Genomic DNA, 21494 nt, shown 5'->3' on the forward strand with positions numbered 1-21494 from the left:
AGGTCTGTTGAATAGTCATATTGCCGAAGAAAAATATCATTGGTTTACAAAAACATAAAAGTTGCATTGAGAATGAAAAAATAAGAAACATGATTTATATCAAAACTGAACTAGTCAAGACTAATTTTAAAAAAGAAAAATGTAAATTAATGCAAAATGGAAAAGTTGCGTTCTTTCTTCGAAACAACATTTGGTAAATAAATATTTTGTTGTTTCATGGATTTAAAAGACGAATATTGAATTATTTTTGACGTAAAAGTTGCATTAAAAAAACTAAACTCTATTGAATATAGATTAAAAAGCAAAAACAAGAATTGCGTATATTTTAAGCAAGAAACAATTAAATACTGTAAAAACCGAATTATGAATTTAGAGAATAAACAAAAATGATTAAACAAACGAATCTAAATCGAACCATATATATTTTTAAAGGACAACGATAACTAATATTTAATGGAAACGAACGATAACTACTTTTTTAATGGGAACGATTTAAATTTTAAAAATAATTTAAATACAAAGATATGTTTAATTAAAATTATGATAAAATCTGTTAGGGAATTTACTTATAAATGGATTCTTGAATAATGACGTTGTTATTTAAGCATGGCCCATATTCTGCGTAGATACTAAAAACTGATTATTTAATGAACTCTAGAGGTGTTATAAAACTTGTTGATGCAAAATATTCACAACTATTTGGGAATAAATATATAAGCAGTTTTAGTTTAAACAATTGATTAATGTAAGTTATGAGTTTGCAATTTTAAAAAATTCTTTTAATCTGAAAGTAAAATTATTGCACAACTAAACCAAGACGTTAAGAGTTTTAAATAGAAATAATTTCTTGTATCATATAAGTAAAACATAATAAGAATGTTTACGTACAAAAATAGTGGCGTGTTTTATAGTGGCGAACTATTCGTTTAATGGTGGAAGAACCGAAAAGCGGAATGTTTACTTCTCAGCTAATCAACTGGGCCGGATTTCGGCACAGGAGAAATTATGATTTTTGTAAATGTAAAGTAGTAAGAGTATGCCATGTGTATGAAGTAATCAGGCAGTTAATGACAGCGTAGATACAGGAAAGTAGGGGAAAATATAAATAGACATGGTGAAGAATGAGGTCGTAAGAGGACTTACAGAGTAGGCGGTAAGATTGGAACTACTTCCTCCTAGGCGATGATGATGATGATGATGATCATCATCATCATCATCATCATCATGGCGCTCCTAGGAGTAAATGTAAGGTTTTAATATTACGAATTAATGTGTCTGAAATGTCGTTCTATAGTTAAATAAGGTAATGACTAATAGTGTAAACATAATAAATTTGTATGTGCCATCTGTTATTGTAAATCTACGGTATTTTGGTCCAGAGGTGAAAAACGGCGCCTCTTTTATTATATATAGGGGTTAATATATATTTTTCCTATGTTGAAGTTTTTAAAGTATTTAAATTATAATATAGTCTTGGATAAACTTAATGGGGAAAATTCTAAAATGTGCTCGTCGGCGTTTTATGTATAAATCAAATTTAATTTTTATCTAAGCTATTTAAGCTGTATCTGATCAAAGTAGATGAATCGAAAGCCAAGTGAATATTTGTTGGATAACTGCCTATCCATTGGCCGCGATAAATGGGTGTATGAATAATAAAGAATCCGATTGGCTGACTAGCGAATCCACTACCACTGGTATATATAAAAACACAAAGCAACATCAATTTCATGCAATATCCTATTGAATTCTCACGAGGATAAAAATCAGAAAATTCTGTGCAGTTTAATTGCAATATATATTTTCAAAATTTACTACTTAACTCCACTTACGTATCGAATACTGTCGAAAACGTACATAAAATTTTATGTAAATACTTAAAATGATATTATATATATATATGTGTGTGTGTGTGTGTGTGTGTGTTTATACATATGTATTATATATAATTGAATTTTGCTTCCCAATGTTTTTTTTCAAGAAGGTTACCGAACTGGATTAGAACAGCAATATCGTACAATATTTGAGATCAAATTGGATTAATTCAGAAATAATTTGTTCGCAAGTGTTTGTGTGGAAATTTAATTTAATCGCTAAATAAAGCTTTACATCATATTCGAAATACAAACACAACTTCTAGATTTACATTAATCTCTGTATACTTTAAACAAACATTTTCTTTTGTTATTCTCTTTGCGTAAAAAAGTAATTAAGAATTTTTGTTAAACTATGAAATAAAATATTCCTATAATTTGATTTGTAGATTTACTCGTTAATGTCTACACTAATATTTTGATGGTGGAGTTAAGGTAAATCCGCCTTAATTAGCTTAACTGTAACGTGGGTACGGTCTTTAAAGAACAGATAAACATAAACATAAATCCGTGTTTTTTAATAAAGGCATTTATTACCGTTACTCTCTCGTCTCGACATAACTTAAAAAGTCTCTCGCTGCCACATGTCCATCTGACCTGATTGTTATCTTTCCTCCGACCGCACGCGAGCCAAAGCCGGCCCGTTCTCGCCTTCACTTTACACGCCCGTCCCATTTGGCGTCGACTTCTTACTTGCCCGATCACGTGGTGTGTTTTTTCTTCAGACACAAGCCCGAGCACACTTGCCAATTTGCATACACGCCCAAACGCTACTCCTGCTGCTAATACAATCACTTGCCAGACATCCTTTGTCTGCTGCTCATATGCGCTATGTTGCATAACAAGTAAATAATATCTATAGTATATAGTTTGAAAATGTGGTAAGGATTCAATATTACTGTTGTGGTGGCACCCACTCATTTACATATGTGGATAATATTACACATAAATAGCAAGACTCGGTTAGTCAGGGTGTGTGTTAACCAGAAGCCACCGAAGGCCGAGCCGAGAGCAGATATGTTCTCCAGCTAAGACTCTCTTACTTGACAACCATTATGTAAATATACTTTTCCTAATACACTTCTTATTGATCTACCTTTGTTTGTTGAGCCTTCATTTGTATTGCCTTATACGTTATTTGGTTCAACCTGCAAACATAACAGTTGGCGACGAAGATGAACGTCAAAAATAACAATTACATTGTGAAATCCTACCATTAAGTTACTCGTTTAGTTACATTTAATTCTGTTGAACAATAGTGATTGTAAATGAGTAAACAAGTAAGGTTGTTGGATCTAGTCAGAATCGTAAAGATGTAATGTTTTCTTTATTCTCTCTTCGACAATTCATTTCGTTTGTGGAAAGTCGGTGATGAAGGTTCTTCTAGCTTATTCTAAAACAGAGCAATTGGTGTTGGCTAGTACCGGTTAGTTGGTGTCAAAGGTACCTGTTCGTTGTATAACCGTCTCTTACAACAGCCTTGCTTTGTGTTTACTCAGATCAGTCGCCATCAACATAAATTTTTTTTTCATGTTTGAAGTTTCAACCTCACGTAGCTACATATTCTTCCACTAAGTATTAAATCCAAAAGCTGTTCACTAAATTTGGATATAAAAACGCAGTGATCATTTCGTTGTTATACTTTAGCTCAAAATAGAAAGATTTTAGAATTGCATCGTAAATCTGATTAAAGTGTTTAAAAGCTCAGCAACCAGAATAAAAAAAAACTCTTCACGCAAATAGAATAACAAAAGAAAATGTTTGTTTAAAGTATACAGAGATTTATGTAAATCTAGAAGTTGTGTTTGTATTTCGAATTTGATGTAAAACTTTATTTATCGATGAAATTAAGTTTCTACACAAATATTTGCGAATAAATTTTGTCATATAAATTGTATATTAAAATATAGTACAAATTATCTTTTTTATCTTTTATTTATCTAATATCATGCATAAATTACATTGAAATGTACATATTAAAATGAGAAGTGATTAAAAAAATCTACGATAAATCGAGTAATATGGAATATTTTAAAAGTATGCTACACTCGTTCATTAAACAGAGATGCAAGCTTTGTTTACATTTCAAATTCTATTTGAGTTTTCTCTCACTCTCTCTCTCACTCTCTCTCTCTCTCTCTTTCTCTCTCTCTCTCTCTTGCTCTCTCTCTCTTGCTCTCTCTCTCTCTCTCTCTCTGGTCTCTTAATTATCTGTATCACTTACGTGCTCATACTTTATAATATACACATAAATAATGCATGTAAATATAGTAAAATGTGTTTCTGAAGATTTAGGTTGTTTTATTTTCTTCTTGTTAGAAATTAATTCCAATTTAAATTTTCAAATAACAATTACATTAGCACTTAAAACCAACCTTCGGAAGAAGAGACAAAAACCAGCTAAGTGAAATTTTATTGTGCTTTTGTTTAGACACACACACACACACACACACACATATATATATATATATATATATATATATATATATATATATATATATATATATACTAGCATATATATATATATATATACTAGCATTTCAGCCCGTCGATGCCCGGGTGTTTGGAGGTGTATGCTAAGCAAAAAAAACGGTCAATTTTTTTAACTTTGACCCCTATTATGACCCCTTAAAATTTATTGTTTGGGGCTCAAATTGAGTTATTAAGTAAGATCCCTGTCCAAGGAATCTATATCAAAAATTTCACGTGTTTAGACTCCAAATTGTAGGAGAAGTTTGGTAGAGTTCTCAAAGGTCAAATCCTTGGACTTTGACCCCTTAACAGCGAAATTTCTGTCCGAAAAGCGATCACATCGATTTTCCCAAATCTCAGTACCCTGTATATCAAATTTCGAGTGTGTAGACTGAAAATTAACAGAGTTATTGCGAAGGAAATTGTATACAGGCACACAGACACACAGACACGTTCACTTATATATATAGGATTTTATATAGGAGACAATAGTAGTTGAAAATGAATTGACAAATACTATATATTGGAAAATATAAAATAAGTCATTTATTCAATAAGGATATACATACATTTAGTTGGGGATAACGGGAACACTTTATACTAAAGTATTTCGAAACCTAATGCTTCTTATCAGAAGAGTAGAGAATGTGCTAGGTAACATATAAGTAATGTTGTGATGTAAGTTACTTTGAATAACCCTGTATTGTATACACACCATCGCTTTAATTCTTCATCATAATTTTACTCCTGAAAACATACACCGTCTCTAAGTGCTGTTGTTGTCTCGGTTACTGCTGGCGATAAAAACCTTTAGCGTAAATCCCCAGCATACACTCTATACATCTTACATGCGGATAAAATAGAACTACAACCCAAATACCTCTATATCTCCCCATGAATCTTAAATACATAAACGACTTACATTATTTAAAAATATGATAGAAAACCTATACTCCTTTTTACACTACACTTTATTTTAGAATTCAATACAGTTCCCCCCTCACAAAATCAACAATTTTATTTATTTCCTAATGATTCCCCTGCTAGACGCCACATCCCCATTATCTTACCTAGCACCTTCTCTACTCTTCTGATGAGAAGTATTAGGCTTCGAAATACCTAAGTAAAAAGAGTCCCCTTTATCCCCCAACTAAATGTATGTATATCTTTATTAAATAAATGATTCATTCTATATTTTCCAATAGATAGTATTTGTGCATTCATTTTCCACTCCTATTGTCTCCTATATAAGATCCATTGAAATTTGTTGAGCTTTATATTATCCCGATTAGTCTCCTCTTATAGAATTGAATTTACTCTATCTACCCTCGTTTTATGTATATATATATACATATATATATATATATATATTATACATATTATATATATATATTATACATATTATATATATATATACTGAAGGAGATTAAAAATAATAGGTTTAACTCGATAACTATATAGAGATGATTCACTATTTTTAGTTAATTTAAGCGATCGAATTACAGAAAAAAAAACTAGAAAGAAAATTGAAATATTTTTACTGAAAAACTAACAACTGACATGTAAAATAGTAAATATTTTAGATGAACTCTAAATCTTGACGAAAATACTTATGACCTGCTTCACAAACCGAAACCAGCACTATTCTTTTGTTGATTATAAATCAAATAATCCTAAGTGTATGAAGAAAGCACTTATCCCCAGTATATCAAAACGAATATCTGGGTTATCTCAAAACAAGAATTTCTTTGATGAAAATAAAGAGTATTACAATGACGCCTTAATTAGATCGGGATATCATGGGAAAATATTGTACACAGAGAAGACGAATTATAAAAATAATAGAACAAACTGCACAATATCATACAATATGGCAACGAAAGTAAGAAGAAATACGTAGAATGAAAATAGGTATGAAAATAAGAAGACGAAGAAGAGAAACAATAAAATTAAAAATAACAAGGAAGCATATAATTGTGACAATAACATTAGTAATAAGAGAAATAGACGCAAAAACAAGTTTGGTTTAATCTGCCGTTTAGTGAACATATTCAAAACAATATCCGCAAAGGATTTTACACAATAATTTATAAAAACTTTCTCCAGAGAATAGATTAAGTAAAATAATTAACAAGAACACAGTGAAACTATCATTCTCAACGACTGCCAATTTAGTCAACACTATAATAATTTAGTCAACACTATAATAATTTAGTCAACACTATAATAATTTAGTCAACACTATAATAGGCTCAAATAATAGTAAAATAAACAAAATGGTGAATAACTATAGGATTGAATCTGGTAAACTAAATTTAGGGAGAAAATGTCATTGTAGAATACCTAACGAATGTCAACTAGAAGGCAACTGCTTAATTATCTGAAATATTGTACCAATGTGAAATTAAGGTAAATAATAGTAAAAAGGTATACCTAAGGTTACGGGTTGTTTTTAAGGACAGAGTCAGAAACCACGTTGTATTATTTAAAATTGAATCTTAGATTTAATCAAATAAGGATGGGGATAATTATAGAAATGAGCATAGAACAAAAATAATTATTAAAATTAAAAAGAGGAACACAACTGCATTAGGTGATTGGGTTAGGGAATTACGTAAAATAAAAAAGAGTTCGAATTAAAATAGTCACTAGTAGATAAGGATAGAAATTATAAATCAAAACGATGTAATCTGTGTATACTTGAAGCATACTATATTGAATTCTAAAGAAGAAATCTTAAGCAAAAATTTAGATGCTATACAAAGCTGTCTTTATAGAAATAAATTCCTGTTATCGCGCCAAACCCGGACTGAAATAAATTTATAAAGGAAAAATCTACAGCATATATTGAGGGTGAAATTATTAAAAATTCTAAAAAGTTCAAGAAAGAAAGAAATAAGTAGTTCATCAACTCTACATACAGGAAATAAAAGTATTATCACTTAAATTGGTGAAATAGAAGTAGTTTGGGTTTGAACAATCCTTAGGTTAATTAAATTTAATCCACGTAATTTCAACAGTACAAGTAAGGTAAAAAATACAAAATAAAAGAATTACAAGTTATTGTGACTGGAAGGCTAAAATTACAAGTTATTATATTCATTAAATAAAATAATTACAACTTATAGTGACTAGCAGTCTATTGAAGTAAAATTAATCTAATCAAAACTGTTCAATTTTGATAATAAAGCAGAAACGTAACAGGATTAGCATTGTAAATTTTAACTTAGTGTAAAATTATATGAGGCTGATTAATAAATACCTGAGTCAAAATATTAACGTATAAATAGCTTAAATTTAAAGAAATTGGCAAATTGATTAAAATTTTAAAATCAGTGATCTCCCTTACAAGATGAACAGAAAAACAAGCGGAAATTAAAATGGAATAATCAACTAATCATGTTTCCCCATAAACACCACACACACACACACACACACACACACAAATATATATATATATACATATATATATATATATATACATATATATATATATATATATATATATATATATATATATATAATCACTGGAGTTGATGTACAATATTTTTTAATTTCTTTTGGTTGTTCTTTGTTTTACGAAAGTTGTTTTATAAAAAATAAGACATGCGTAAAGATAGCTTTTAAAAAAATTTTTTACTGGATAATATTATATCAAAGGAATATACTTATTTCCAGCAAATTAATATTTACATATACAGTTGAGTGTTATAAAACTAGGGTATATTTATAAACATGAATATAATTAATGACGTCGTAGACATACAGAAAAGGCTGTAGTTATTTCTCCACTTCTGTAATATAGTAATATTTTCAGAAAGGTCCTAAGTACAGTAATTTATAAAAAAAACTAGTTAACATACTCAACATTCAATAGAAAATTTGATAATCAGGCTTTGTTTTTGTATTTAGAATTTCTTCAAGGTTCATTCTTAATTAATTTGTGTTTCGTAAGGTAATAAATAGATTCACTTGTTTTCTGTTACTTAATGCCGAGACACATTTGAGCCGGTTCACTTTGGAGGATCAATTAATTACCAATTACAAATAGCTGAGGACATTCATGTCTTTCGCAGTGATATTACAGTGTAAGTTGAAGATAATAGCTGTTTCTTTAGTATCGGTTCTAATTATACCACACGTAAAAAAAGATGTAATTCGCCAAGCCATGCATTCAGCTCGGAAGAACTTGTTTAAATTAGAAAAACGTGACTTTGTAAAACCAGTTTGATAATAAATATATAAAAACAAAAACATAAAATCCGAAGTTTTCTCTCTTTTTTTCTTTTTCTCTCATCCTCTCCAAATACTTGTAACGTTATTTGTCGTCTATAATGAGTCACTTCTATCTTGTTGTAGTTCACTTTCTCTTTAATCGGTAAAGAGAGGGACAGAGAGATACAGAAGCGTGAGTAATATATACAGTATAAAATAAGAGCAGGAATTAAATAAGATATAATGGAAGAAGAGGAAAGTAATGTACAGAAGCTTAGGAAGAGATGTGTAACTTGGTGAAATCATTTCAATTTGCGGTGAAAACAATTAAAATGGATTACTTCAAGCATAACTAAATTCCAGAATTAAGGAACATTTTTACTTGTATTTTTTTGTTATATATAAAGAAATTCTTATGGAAGCAAGCATTGTCAACTCAACTGTATAAATGATTATATTGGAGTACTAGCTGTACATTACATTATTTCAGGCATATTTAACTGTTGTGGAGACGCCCACTAATTAGCATACGTGGGTGAAAAGATATAGATAAAGGTATCAAGTAAGCAAGACCGGGGAGCTGTGTTCGAACGCCGGATAGGCAAGACGCATGTGCCGGTTGCTCCATGAAAGATTTTAACACGCCCTCTGCCGGACAATCTTCCAACTGCAGTACAACTGCACCTTTGTAAATATGTATTATCTTTTCGTCTTAATATATTTGTTTTACCTTACTTTCTGCATTCGTGTTGTTATTGATACAGACACAACATTAACCATCTCTTCTTCACTTATTTTAAAGCAAATTACTAAAACAGAACTTATTTGATAAAATCGCTTCTATTTATAGTAAAATGCTAATCTCTAAATATTTTATGTTAATTTATTTTGAAGAGGACAGAACTTTATTCATAAAACTTTTTCCACCAGATTCAGATTTTGCCGCGTTTGCATCTGTATGCATACATGTAAAAAAAAGGGGGAAATAATTAATTATGAATTCGACTGGTTGAAATAAAAGAATTCGCAATTTTTCCAACCGTTGCTTTATCGTGGCTATTTCCCATAGACGAAAACAAAACGCAGTTATTCCAAACTCTATTTCTGACCGGTAAATATTATTACTTGCATTTTTCCCCATGTTCAAAAGAGAGTCGCCAATCTGATAGGTCCTGAACTGTCAGCTAAACTTAAGCCTCTGTCCCATCGACGAAATGTTGCATCCCTCTGCCTGTTCTACAAGTACTTTAACGGAGAATGCTCTGACGAACTGCAAACACTTGTGCCCCCACGACGTAAATATCCCCGAGAAACCCGGCAAGCAGCTAAATCCCACCCCTTCACAGTAGAGATCCCTAGATGCAAGAGAGCCTTCTACTCCAATAATTTCTTCCCCAGAACAGCAAAACTTTGGAATTCCCTTCCGTGTCCCTGCTTCCCCGACTGCACTGACATGCAGAAGTTCAAGTACAACGTGAACCAACATCTTGCTGCCCAAGTTCCCCGATAGTAGCCCCCTACAACAAAGTCGCAATGTGCCTTGTTTGGGGTGAAAATGTAATAAAATAAATAAATAAAATCAATACTATGTATTTCTCTAACATTCTTTTTCAGTTTTCCGTTTCTACATAGAACTTTATTTTATGATTTAGTTATATATTTATGTATAACAAAGTTTGAAAGATGTGTATCATTTTCAGCATTCAGCTTCTTTGAAAAATGATGCATGCATACGAACAGAAATCGATAGACCCCTAAAAAAAGATAGAAAGAAAGAACTACTTACTGAGTGACCAAATAACACCCCAATCCCTAAGTGAGGCCCCCTCCAATGCTCTTTCGAAGTAAGTTAGCATCACAAACGAGCGTAGACTGCAAGTGCGACCACCAATCTTGAATGCCTATACTTCCTATGGTTCCTTATGTACGGTACTCAAATGACTGGAACATTTCTTTTTTAAATATCAACTTAAAAGGCTTCTTAATTTGCCTCCAAAATTTCTGTTGGGTCTGTTTTGCATGATAAACATAAATCCCTATAATCCTGAATTCTACTATAATTTCTGCATATCCTAATGTATACTAATGCCGGATTCTTGTTGGTTAGATCATCACTTTTGTTCCAACTATACAAAACCAATTGCTCTTCTCCCCAAGCTGCTAAGAAAATAATATACATCGAACTTTGCACGTCTCATGGGAAAAGGAATTTATTTTCTGATTCTTAACTTTAGAAGGTAGAAATTTAAAAATCGATACCAAACATCTATACTAATCTATATTAGTATACATGAATTTTCTATAATATATACCTTTACTCGAGAGATTATGGATACTTATTAGCCATAATTTGAACTTATGCCTAAAGTTATATTAAGTAGATGGGCAAAACTACTGGTCATTATCTCTGCATGAAAACTAAACTCTGAAATTTGAATTATTTGGAATCGTACCCTTACTCCTTGTACTATACTTTTATAATGTATTTATTAATCCACAAACGATATTTAATCCTCGTTTAACTCTAGTAGATACTACCCTTAAGTTTACATCCCTTACTCATGTTGTGTAGCTGGTATATATTGGGGCAACATATAACTCCGAACAAAGAATGATAATGACATTTATATTCTGAGAGAGACATTTATAACAGCAGCTGAGAGAGATGCGAATTGATTATTGAAGGAATGTGTAATACAGTTCTTTTACACCAGAGGGGAAATACTTCACTTGTGATGGAGGAGGGCACACATTACTTGAGGGGGGAGTTATACAAAGTTCGTTAAAGATGGTGATAGACAAAACACATTTACCTTTCAGTTGTAATGACGACACAAAGACAAAATATAGATGGTGATTCTTTATTTATCAGCCGGCTGATTGATGACTTAGGAATTCAAGCTTGTATGACTACATGGTCTCCTCTTCTCCCCTCAGCTTCACTAAGTCGCTAAGAGCATCAGCTTCACTGTCGCTGTCTGACTTTCGTCTCTAACTTATTGTATCACTGTCTAGGATTCTCTCCCTAACTCCGAACCCGGTCTCAATATATTAAGAATCTCCTTTCTTTATGACGTCAGAGGTGTGGTCAACCACCGTGACTTTATCATGTTTCAATTTGCCCGTGCCCGTTGCACATGTATCTTACACATCACTCATAAAAAAGAAATCTGTAAATTAAATTGTATCATTTAATCTATTTGCTACATAAAATATTAAACTTTGTTATTGTCCATTCTTTTAACTGACATTTTTAATATCCAGTTATTTCTTAAAGAATGTACAATCGCTCTATCTCTGACATAAATAATATTTAGTTATTTGCGGGAATAATGCCAATCGTTCTGTATTCCAAGCATTTCAATATCTATTATCTTTTAACACTTGCTTTTTCCTAATATCATTTTCAAACTTATCTAGCTTTGCTTTCTTATTTACTGGGGTATGTCCTTCTCATAACACTCATACATATTCCCAAGCCTTTCTACTGTGTGAATAACGTTAATCTTATTTTGAGGAATGCAACTTTGATACAAACCCTAACTACCAATACGGGAGTATATAAATATTTGGCTTTAAAATCAGGTTCGGGGCTAACACTCTTGGTGCTGATGGACCCGTAGATCCCGACAGGTCATCCATCTAGGAAAAGGAAAACTTCGATATTAAACCTGTACCACTGACCTCATACGTCTTGGCACTAAACGGAGGAGAAAGGCCTCCTCCATCTTGGTTACCAACTTCCCTCGAGACTGGTGACTCGATCAAATCACTGGTGTGCAAACTTAAACTGCCTGTCTTCCATACTCCTTCTTTTCCTATTAGCCAGGAACAGATGTGCTATCTCATGGACTCATTAGAGACGTCCAGTGCTTGGCCTTGTTTCCTGACAGCAATGAACACCTCATTCCTTTCCCTAAAACTGGGCATATTGGGTGTGCTTGTTTACCATGTATGCGAGCATGATTTGACTTGACCACTCTTGTCTGACAGATTTTTTGTACTGGTTTGACAGTTTTTCTAGCTGCTCTATTTCGACTGACAGTACAGTAGCCCTAACTCTTTGGTGGCGCTTAAAGCGGCTGCTCTATCATCAGTTGTATAATATCGGGACGGTTGTAGTGGCATGTTACGCATCTACAGTGAACATTCCCGAGGCCACATTTCTGTGGATAAGGAATCGGCTGATTGTCTAATTGTGTTGTATGATGATGGTGATGGTGTATTGTATGATGATGGTGATGCACCTCCACTTACTCTAGCATCCCTCATCCAAAACTTAAACTATAAAAATGACAGCTCAATCCAAAATAACGATCAAACCAGGCACACACTTGAACAACGCTTCACCTCCTAACTTGAGGTTTGAATTTAAAATATCCGTGATCTTAGTACTAACTTAGACGAGGTAGAATAATTTCTCCTACAGATCAATGTAGACTAAAATGTATTGTGAACTAACTACTAACTGTGAGCAGGCAATCAATCGATTTAATGTACGAATGGTCGATTTCACTAATTTCGATGACAATAAACGTATTGGAAGTGTGAAAAATTCGTTGATCTTTATTCAATTCCGGGCAATGTCGGTAATCTCAGCTAGTTTATTTTTATATGTTTTTTTATTACCTTTTCTTGTATCATAGAACTCAAGATGCCATTAAATACAAAAATGTGATGACGACGACGACGACGACGACGATGATGATGATGAAGATGATGGTGGTGGTGGTGGTGTTGTGGTCGTGGTGGTCGTCGTGCTGGTGGTCGTGGTGGTCGTCGTGGTGGTTATAAATTATAGAAATAAAAAAAGCATAAGTGTCTTGCTAATTTTCATAAAAATAAGCTGAATAAATAATACAATTTGACACCCTGTGGCTTGGTATTATCTGGGGCGATTAAGAATAAACTTCTTATGGTGGAAATTAAATTTGTCCAAGTAATTTCGGAATTTATATGTAATTTATGTAATTGTGTTTAGCTTATGACTTTACTTTTTGGAACCTTTTTACATTAAATCGATCTTCTGTAAAATACAGCATAAATCAAGCATGTCAACTACGTACCACAAGAGAACACTGCGCACTTTATTTGGAAATTCTAGGCGTTGTATGTATTCAGGTAAGCGGGTACGTATAATGCCTCATGGAGATAATCATGCCTGCCTTGCTGAGTTCCATGTAACACTTGGGGAAAGTATAGTACTTTTTTAGCTTCCCTCTGATATTCAGGGGGTAGATAGAATTCTTCAGCGATGATGAAAGCAATATATTTTGGAAAGGGGGATCTATTGAAAAAACAAACAGGATAGAGAGGGCGTTGACGCTGTATGGCAATCTTTTAGTGACGGTTTTATATCACCCACTTCAAATTTTTCACGAGTCAGAACGGAAGCATAAAGGTTTATAAAACTGCTGTGAGAGTGCTCATATCAGTATACAACTTGGTCCAACTGAAGCTATCGAAACAGTTTGTAAAATATAAATCATCTATGTTATAATTTAAAATATTGCTAATCAGATGACTCTTTATTTTAAACTTTTGTTTTTCGTATTAGTAGTATTCATCGGACTACTGTTATCATCTTGAGTGTCATTTTCACAACGTTTCGGTCGATGTAACCTCCGACCCTCTTCAGGTGTATCTTATCAAACTTGAGTACACGATATAAGAACTCGGATACACAAGAGAAGGTACCTAAAGAAGTTCGGAAGTTACATCGACCAAAATGTAGTGAAATTACACTCAGGATGAGAACCATAGTCAAATATTACGGATAACTAATCCTCATCTAAAAAATTCAGAAACGTAATAAACTTTTTTTATAAGGAACGCACGTTTCTTAGCGAAAAAAAAAATGTTTTAAAGAAATATACTGTCCTTCTTTCTCCTTCTCTTCCTACTCTCCCTTTTCCTTACTCGTTATTAATGTTTAGTATTCTCTTTCTTTATATAACCTCTTCTTCATAGCAAACATATTCATACCTGCAGACTTTTACAATTATATATTGTTATTTTTTTATTGGAATCCTTGGAAATGAGTAATTTGTATTTTTCTTTTTTTATTTGCGGACTGTTATCCTCATCTTCATCGTAGTTGTTGCTTCACCACATTTTGGCCAACTCATCCTCTGGCCTTCTTCAGGTTATTAACCGCGACAGAATAGCAATGCTGAGTCTCTTAACTGTATCCTCAGTTCAAGGTCCGTGGCGCAATGGATAAAGGCGTTGAATCTCTACGGTTACTAGTGAGAAGTACCTAAAGATACCGGTTTCAATTCTACCAAAAGTAGGCCAGAGGATTAGTTGGATAACACCAACTATGGAAGTCAGTAATTACGAAGGATACAGTTAAGAGACTCAACGTTGCTATTCCTTCACTGTTAACCACCTGAAGAAGGCCAGAGTACGAGTTGGCCGAAACGTTGTGAAACAACAACAACTATAAAGATGGGGATAAGAGTCCACAAACAAATAAACAAATACTTTTACAACAATTTTTATAAATCATTAAACCTTCTCGTCGCTTTGTCCTTTCCTTAATTTTTATTAAACTATAAAATATATTATTGGAAACTTTTCAGCGAAAACCTTAATAGTTTAAAGAAGTACAATGTCCTTCAACTTCTCTTCCTACTCTCTCTTTTCCTTCCTAGTTCTAAATATTTAGTATCCTCATCCACCTCCTCTTCTTTTCATGGCCTCTTCTTTATAATAAGCACATTAATATATACATACTTTTACAACGTTTTTTATACAAACCATTAAACCTCCTTGTTGCTTCGATTTTTTCTTAATGATTTTGGTCAAACTATAAAATATGTTATACGAATCCTCATTTCTTTTTTTGCATTTTCTTTTGATTTTCATCCACAGAGCTGGTGAAGTGAAGCCAATTGGAGACAGTCGGCGGGAAGACATTGTTCGGCTCGAATACACCGGTACAGTACATTGGGATGTATCGATCAATTTCCATACTTACTGCGATATAGATGTCACATTCTACCCTTTCGACACTCAGAGATGCACCCTCGATTTCGGAGAATGGAGTTATACGAACAAGGAAATCAACTTTACCACGGTGGCCAAGGGGCTCGAACTTGGCCCGTACAAGGGCAACGGAGAATGGGATGTTCTCGGAACTTTTGCTTACCCAAAGAAAGTCGGTACAGAGTTGCAGTACACGCAACTTCACTTCGGCCTAGTGTTGAAAAGGAGGCCGCTTTATTACATCATGAACATCATAGTCCCTCTCGTTCTCATTTCGATTTTATGTGTCATTAGCTTTCTTATTCCACTCGACGCCGGAGAAAGAGTCACTTATTCGATCATCGTCTTACTCTCGCTGGCCGTATTACTCTCCGTCATAAGCGGCGACATGCCTTCCACATCAAAGCATATCTCGGTCTTAGGTAAGTAAATACAATCTATTAACATCAGGAATCTTATACTACTCTGCTTATTCAGACTACTAATCTTATCTTTATAGTAATACTAGCACGCCAACCGGCGTTGCCCGGTCGTAAAATACGCATAAATATTATTGTGTAATTCATACAAAAACTGAGACATGTGCATGCGAGTATTATGTTTTTTTTTCTAAACAGTTCACTTCTTGTAAGTAAAAAAAAAACTCAAGCTGAGATCGAAACCAAACTCTAAGGACAACCATACGATAACCATTAGGCCAGCTTAACACATCTTAAAAAGTGTTTGCAAACCTACTTATTCTTAACAAAAGGAAGTTATCATGTGAACAATTCACGCATGCGCATTCGTGAAACGGTTGACAAACAGATGAACATTTGATGACCCTCCACATATCAATTTTTTAATCTTGACCCCTTAACAGCGGATGAAAATCGATTAAAATGTTTTTTATTACATTTTCACCCCAAACAAGACAAATTATCATTTTGTTGTAGGAGGCTACTATCAGGGACATGAGCATCAGGGGTACTGTGTAGGGAGTTGGGCAGCAAGATGTCGGTTCACGTTACACTTGAACCTCTGTATGTCAGTACAGTCGGGGAAGCAGGGACCCGGAAGGGAATTCCAAAGTCTAGCTGTTCTGGGTAAGAAACTAATGGAGTAGAAGGCTCTCTTGCATCTAGGGATCTCTACTGTGGAGGGCTGGGATTTAGCTGCTTGTTGGGTTTCTCGGGGGTATTTACGTCGAGGGGGCACAAGTGCTTGCAGTTCGTCAGAGCATTCACTGTTAAAGTACTTGTAGAACAGGCAGAGGGATGCAACATTTCGTCGATGTGACAGAGGCTGAAGTTTAGCTGACAGTTCAGGACCTATCAGATTGGCGACTCTCTTTTGGTTCTTGTCTAGGAGCGAGAGACTAGTGGCAGATGCACCAGCCCAAATATAATAACAATACTCCATACATGCCCGAGTGGTGCCCTTATAGAGGTATAGGATACTTTCAGGCGTTAATAGCTTTCTAGCACAGTAGAAAGAACCCACCTTCTTCGCAGCGGTCTTGGCAATGTTCTCAATGTAATTGTTCCATTTCGCATGTCTGAATACTCTATATATTATATTTTAAGTCTGCAAATCAAACATTTGTTGAGTATATAGGTTGAGAAGTGTCCTTACGCACACATATTCTCATTTTTGTAGAATATATAGCTTTACAACGTTTCGACCGATGTAAACTTCGTTCTTCGTTTATTTTGTAAGATGTTTCGATCATTAACTAGTTCCCTTATATCCAATACTAATGCTTTTCTGAACTCCTTTAACATTTTATATTATATTAATGCTTTTCTGAATTCCTTTAACATTTTAAAATATTATTGTACTATTGGAATCCTTATCTTTACATCATCAATCCTCTGTTCCCCATCTGGCATCAATTGAAATGGATGGCTCTCGTCTTGGGTAGGCTTCATGTTTTGACAAGCTCCTGGGTTTGACCTTTACTCCTGATCTGAAATGGAACACGTACATCAAATCTGTTACCCGGGCCGCTGGAAAAATGGTGGGATCCTTCTACCGCTCCAGAAAATATCTCACTACTGATGCAATTCTCTATCTGTATAAAAGCCAAGTACGTCCAAAGATGGAGTACTGCTGCCACATCTGGACTGAAGCTTCTAAAAACTAAATTCACGATAAATTTTTACGTAGTATAAATTTTTACGTAGTAAAAAACATACAACTTATGAAAAAATAACAAGCGGGTGGGGGCGGGTAATATAACTTTGCGTGTGGGGTTTCATAGAAAAGAGAATTATGTAGTGAATGAGTTCATTTCTATTTCTATTTTAGATGTATCATTTGGTGGCAGTGTACATATATATATATATATATATATATATGTCTGTATTTTGTGTAAATATGTATGTATAAGTGTATTTATGTGTGTATCTTTATGCATGTGTGTATATATGTGTGTATATGTGCATATGTGTGTATGTATATAAGTGTATATGTATATATATATGTATATAAGTGTATATGTATATATATGTATATATATGTATATATATATTAATTCTATTTATACAAACATTAATGGCTACATGTGTGCATACATGTTTCTGTAATCACCCACGTTGGGGGATTACGTCTTCAGGCCAAGAATTACCGTCGAAAGTGATATTTCAACCAAATACATTTTCCTATTTCGTTTATCAAGTTAGAATGCAACCTGAGTGGGAGTCATAAAAACGGTGAGAGGACAAATGAGGTCTTTGAAGATAATAAACATCTTTTTCATTTCCCTTCCTCCCCATCCAACCTATCTTTTGGTTTTTATGGCATGAGGTACTTGAGAATTTAGTTTTTTTTTTGTCTTGGAGTCTGTAAATTAAGAACATTAGCTATGGTCACTAAGTAGTGACCGGTGCCTTTCCATCTACATCCATCCACACATACATGCAACCCACACACAACACACACATACACAGACACCGCCACACACACACACACACACACTCACGTTAATACATATATTCAAAAGCGAATCTATGCTGTTCGCTTTTATTTTACTCACAGCACACGTACTGAAACTAGGCAATAACTCTAAACTATGCAGGAATAAAGTTAAAATTACAATAAGGTAAATAAAACAAAACAAAAAATAAATAAAAATAAAATAAAAACAAATAAACAAACAAAATATGAATAAACATCTACTTGTGATGCATGTGTGATATTCTGCATAACCTCCTGTTCGGCTTCCCCTAACCTAACTGAAACTCGTTAAAAAATGATGACAGTACAACCTAAAAATAAGCTTAAACCAGGCTTAGGGTCAAACAAATCCAACTTGCCTCCTCCCTTGAGGCTTGCATTCACAAATATCCGTGGGCTTAGAACTAATTTAGCTGATGTTGAAGCATTTCTCCTAACAAATACCCCGGATATCTTAGCACTAAGTCCGACTAACCTACACTCCTCCATCCCCTCTAACTACTTTAACATGCCTGGATATCTCCCACTCTTTCGTAAGGACTCTGACAGACATATGCACGGACTTGGAGTTTACATTCATAATACCCTTCCCTTGACTGGAGAAACAAACCTAGAAACGGATGATCAAGCCTTTATGTGCTTTAGACTAATCATGCAACACAACATTAGCTACTTTTACTTTCTCTACCGCTCTCCCTCGACCCAAGACTGCACCATAATAAACAAAGTGTCTGACAGCATAGACACAGCACTCTCCTTCGACACTAGCGCCCAAGTACATGTATTTGGTGACTTTAATGTTCATCACAAAAACTGGCTTGGATTCTCTACTTACACAGATGCAGCAGGCAACGCAACTCATAGCTTCTCTGTATCTCACTCCCTATCGCAAATTGTTACTTTTCCAACCCGCTTCCCTGATCAGGAAGAACAACACGCATCACTATTAGATCTGTTTTTGACCACAGTTCCTGATGACTGTGTAACGAAAGCCGACAGCCCACTTGGGAACGCTGATCATGCGGTGATAATGGTTGAAATCGCCCTAAACTCTTGACCCAAAACTGAAGAGCCAGTGCTCAAAACAACGAGATATTATAAAAAGGCTGACTGGGAAGCCATCAGAGATCTTATCAGAGACGCCCCATGGGGAAATATTTTTTTCTCTTCCTGCTGAACAGTGTGCAACCGAGACCACTGAATGGTTCAAAACTGCAATCGAAGCGCATGTTCCCATGCGGAAATTCTATAGCAAGCCCCACTCTCCCCAATGTGTTTACTTCGACTTGCGCAACTGCCATTGCCCAAAGGCAGCATGTATTCCGCAGGTTTAACCGACATAAGTTCAGTTCAAACAGACAGAAGTACATAGAAGCTAGAAGTAACGTTAAGAAAGAAATAGCGACAGCTAAGAAGGAATTTATGGAAACCACTAAAAAACGCATCGAAGCACAAAAACTAGGAAATCGTGACTTCTGGAAAATCTACAACAGTGTAGTAAATAATGGGCAATCAACAATTCCCCCACTAACCAACAATCACGAGGTTGTTTGCTCAGCAACCGAAAAGGCTAACATGCTTGCCAAGTCGGTTTGCCTCAAACTCCACACTGGACCCTCTAAACCACCCCCTACCTCAATTTCCTATGCGGACAGACGCCACGCTTGACGATCTAATAATCACCCCTGCTCAGGTGCATGCTATCATAAAAACCTTGACACTTCAAAAGCATGTGGACCCGACCTCATCCCAGCTGTGCTATTAAAAACTGCTCAGCCGAAGTAGCTCCAGTTCTCTCCAAACTCTACAACAAATGCTTTAATGAATCTTGCTTTCCGGGCTGTTGGAAAACTGCTTCTGTGGTACCAGTATTCAAGAATTCTGGCGAAAGAACTGACCCATTAAATTATCGCCCTATTAGCCTCCTCCCACTTTTTGCCAAAATATTTGAGACCTTAATTAACCATGCTCTAGTCCAGCACCTTACAGATGCTAAACTTCTGACCGACCAACAATATGGATTTAGACAAGCCCGTTCCACGGCAGACATCCTCCCTGTAATCTCTGAACGCATATACCATTCACTGGACAAAGCGGGGGAGGGCAGAGCGGTAGCTCTAGATATATCCAAGGCTTTTGACAGGGTATGGCATGAGGGTCTCCTCAGGAAGATTAGATCATACGGTATCACTGGTAGAATACTTAACATAATTAAATCCTTCTTAGATAAGAGAAAAATCCAGGTTGTCCTCGACGGTCGTACATCTAAACAATATGATATAAATGCGGGAGTTCCCCAGGGGTCTATCCTTGGACCTCTGCTGTTCCTGATCTTCATAAATGACCTCCCCGACAAAATTGCCTCTGAGATGGGTATATATGCTGATGACACCACACTCTATAGCAGGCACGACAGGAAAACAAATGAACATATATCTAAAGTAATGGCAGAAACACTAGAGGATGACCTCCAATCAGTAGTGGAATGGGGACAAAAATGGATGGTCACGTTCAATGCCGCCAAGGCAAAACTGGTTTCATTCAATAATTACAAGAAACCTTCTCTACCACCTATAGCAATAGCCAACGACTCTTTATCTGAGAGTACTTCTCTCAAGCTCCTTGGCCTAGCGTTCACAGGAAACATGAGCTGGAACAATTACATCGAGAGCATTGACAGGGCCGCTGCGAGGAAGGTGGGCTCTCTCTACCGTGCTAGAAAACTTCTAACACCCGAAAGTATCCTGTATCTCTACAAGGCCACTATTCGCCCATGTATGGAGTATTGCTGTCATATTTGGGCTGGTGCATCTGCTACTAGTCTCTCGCTCCTTGACAGGGTTCAAAAGAGAGTCGCAAATCTGATAGGCCCTAAACTGGCATCTAAGCTTCAGCCTATGTCCCATCGTCGAAACGTTGCATCCCTCTGCCTGTTCTACAAGTATTATAATGGTGAATGCTCTGATGAACTGCAAGCACTTGTGCCCCCACGACGTAAACACCCTC

General features: G+C 34.8%; 1 protein-coding gene across 1 annotated transcript in view; it reads left to right on the forward strand.

The window, feature by feature from the left end:
- LOC145292194 (neuronal acetylcholine receptor subunit alpha-3-like) overlaps positions 1-21494 on the forward strand; it is a 442298-nt gene that overhangs the window by 406426 nt on the left and 14378 nt on the right. Inside the window, exon 6 of the mRNA XM_080138499.1 lies at positions 15438-15973. Coding sequence (XP_079994625.1) covers positions 15438-15973 — 536 coding nt within the window. The remainder of the gene's footprint in view (positions 1-15437; positions 15974-21494) is intronic.

This window comes from Euprymna scolopes, chromosome 13, assembly GCF_053919585.1.
Source record: "Euprymna scolopes isolate OS-2025 chromosome 13, ASM5391958v1, whole genome shotgun sequence".
Lineage (NCBI taxonomy): Eukaryota > Metazoa > Mollusca > Cephalopoda > Sepiida > Sepiolidae > Euprymna > Euprymna scolopes.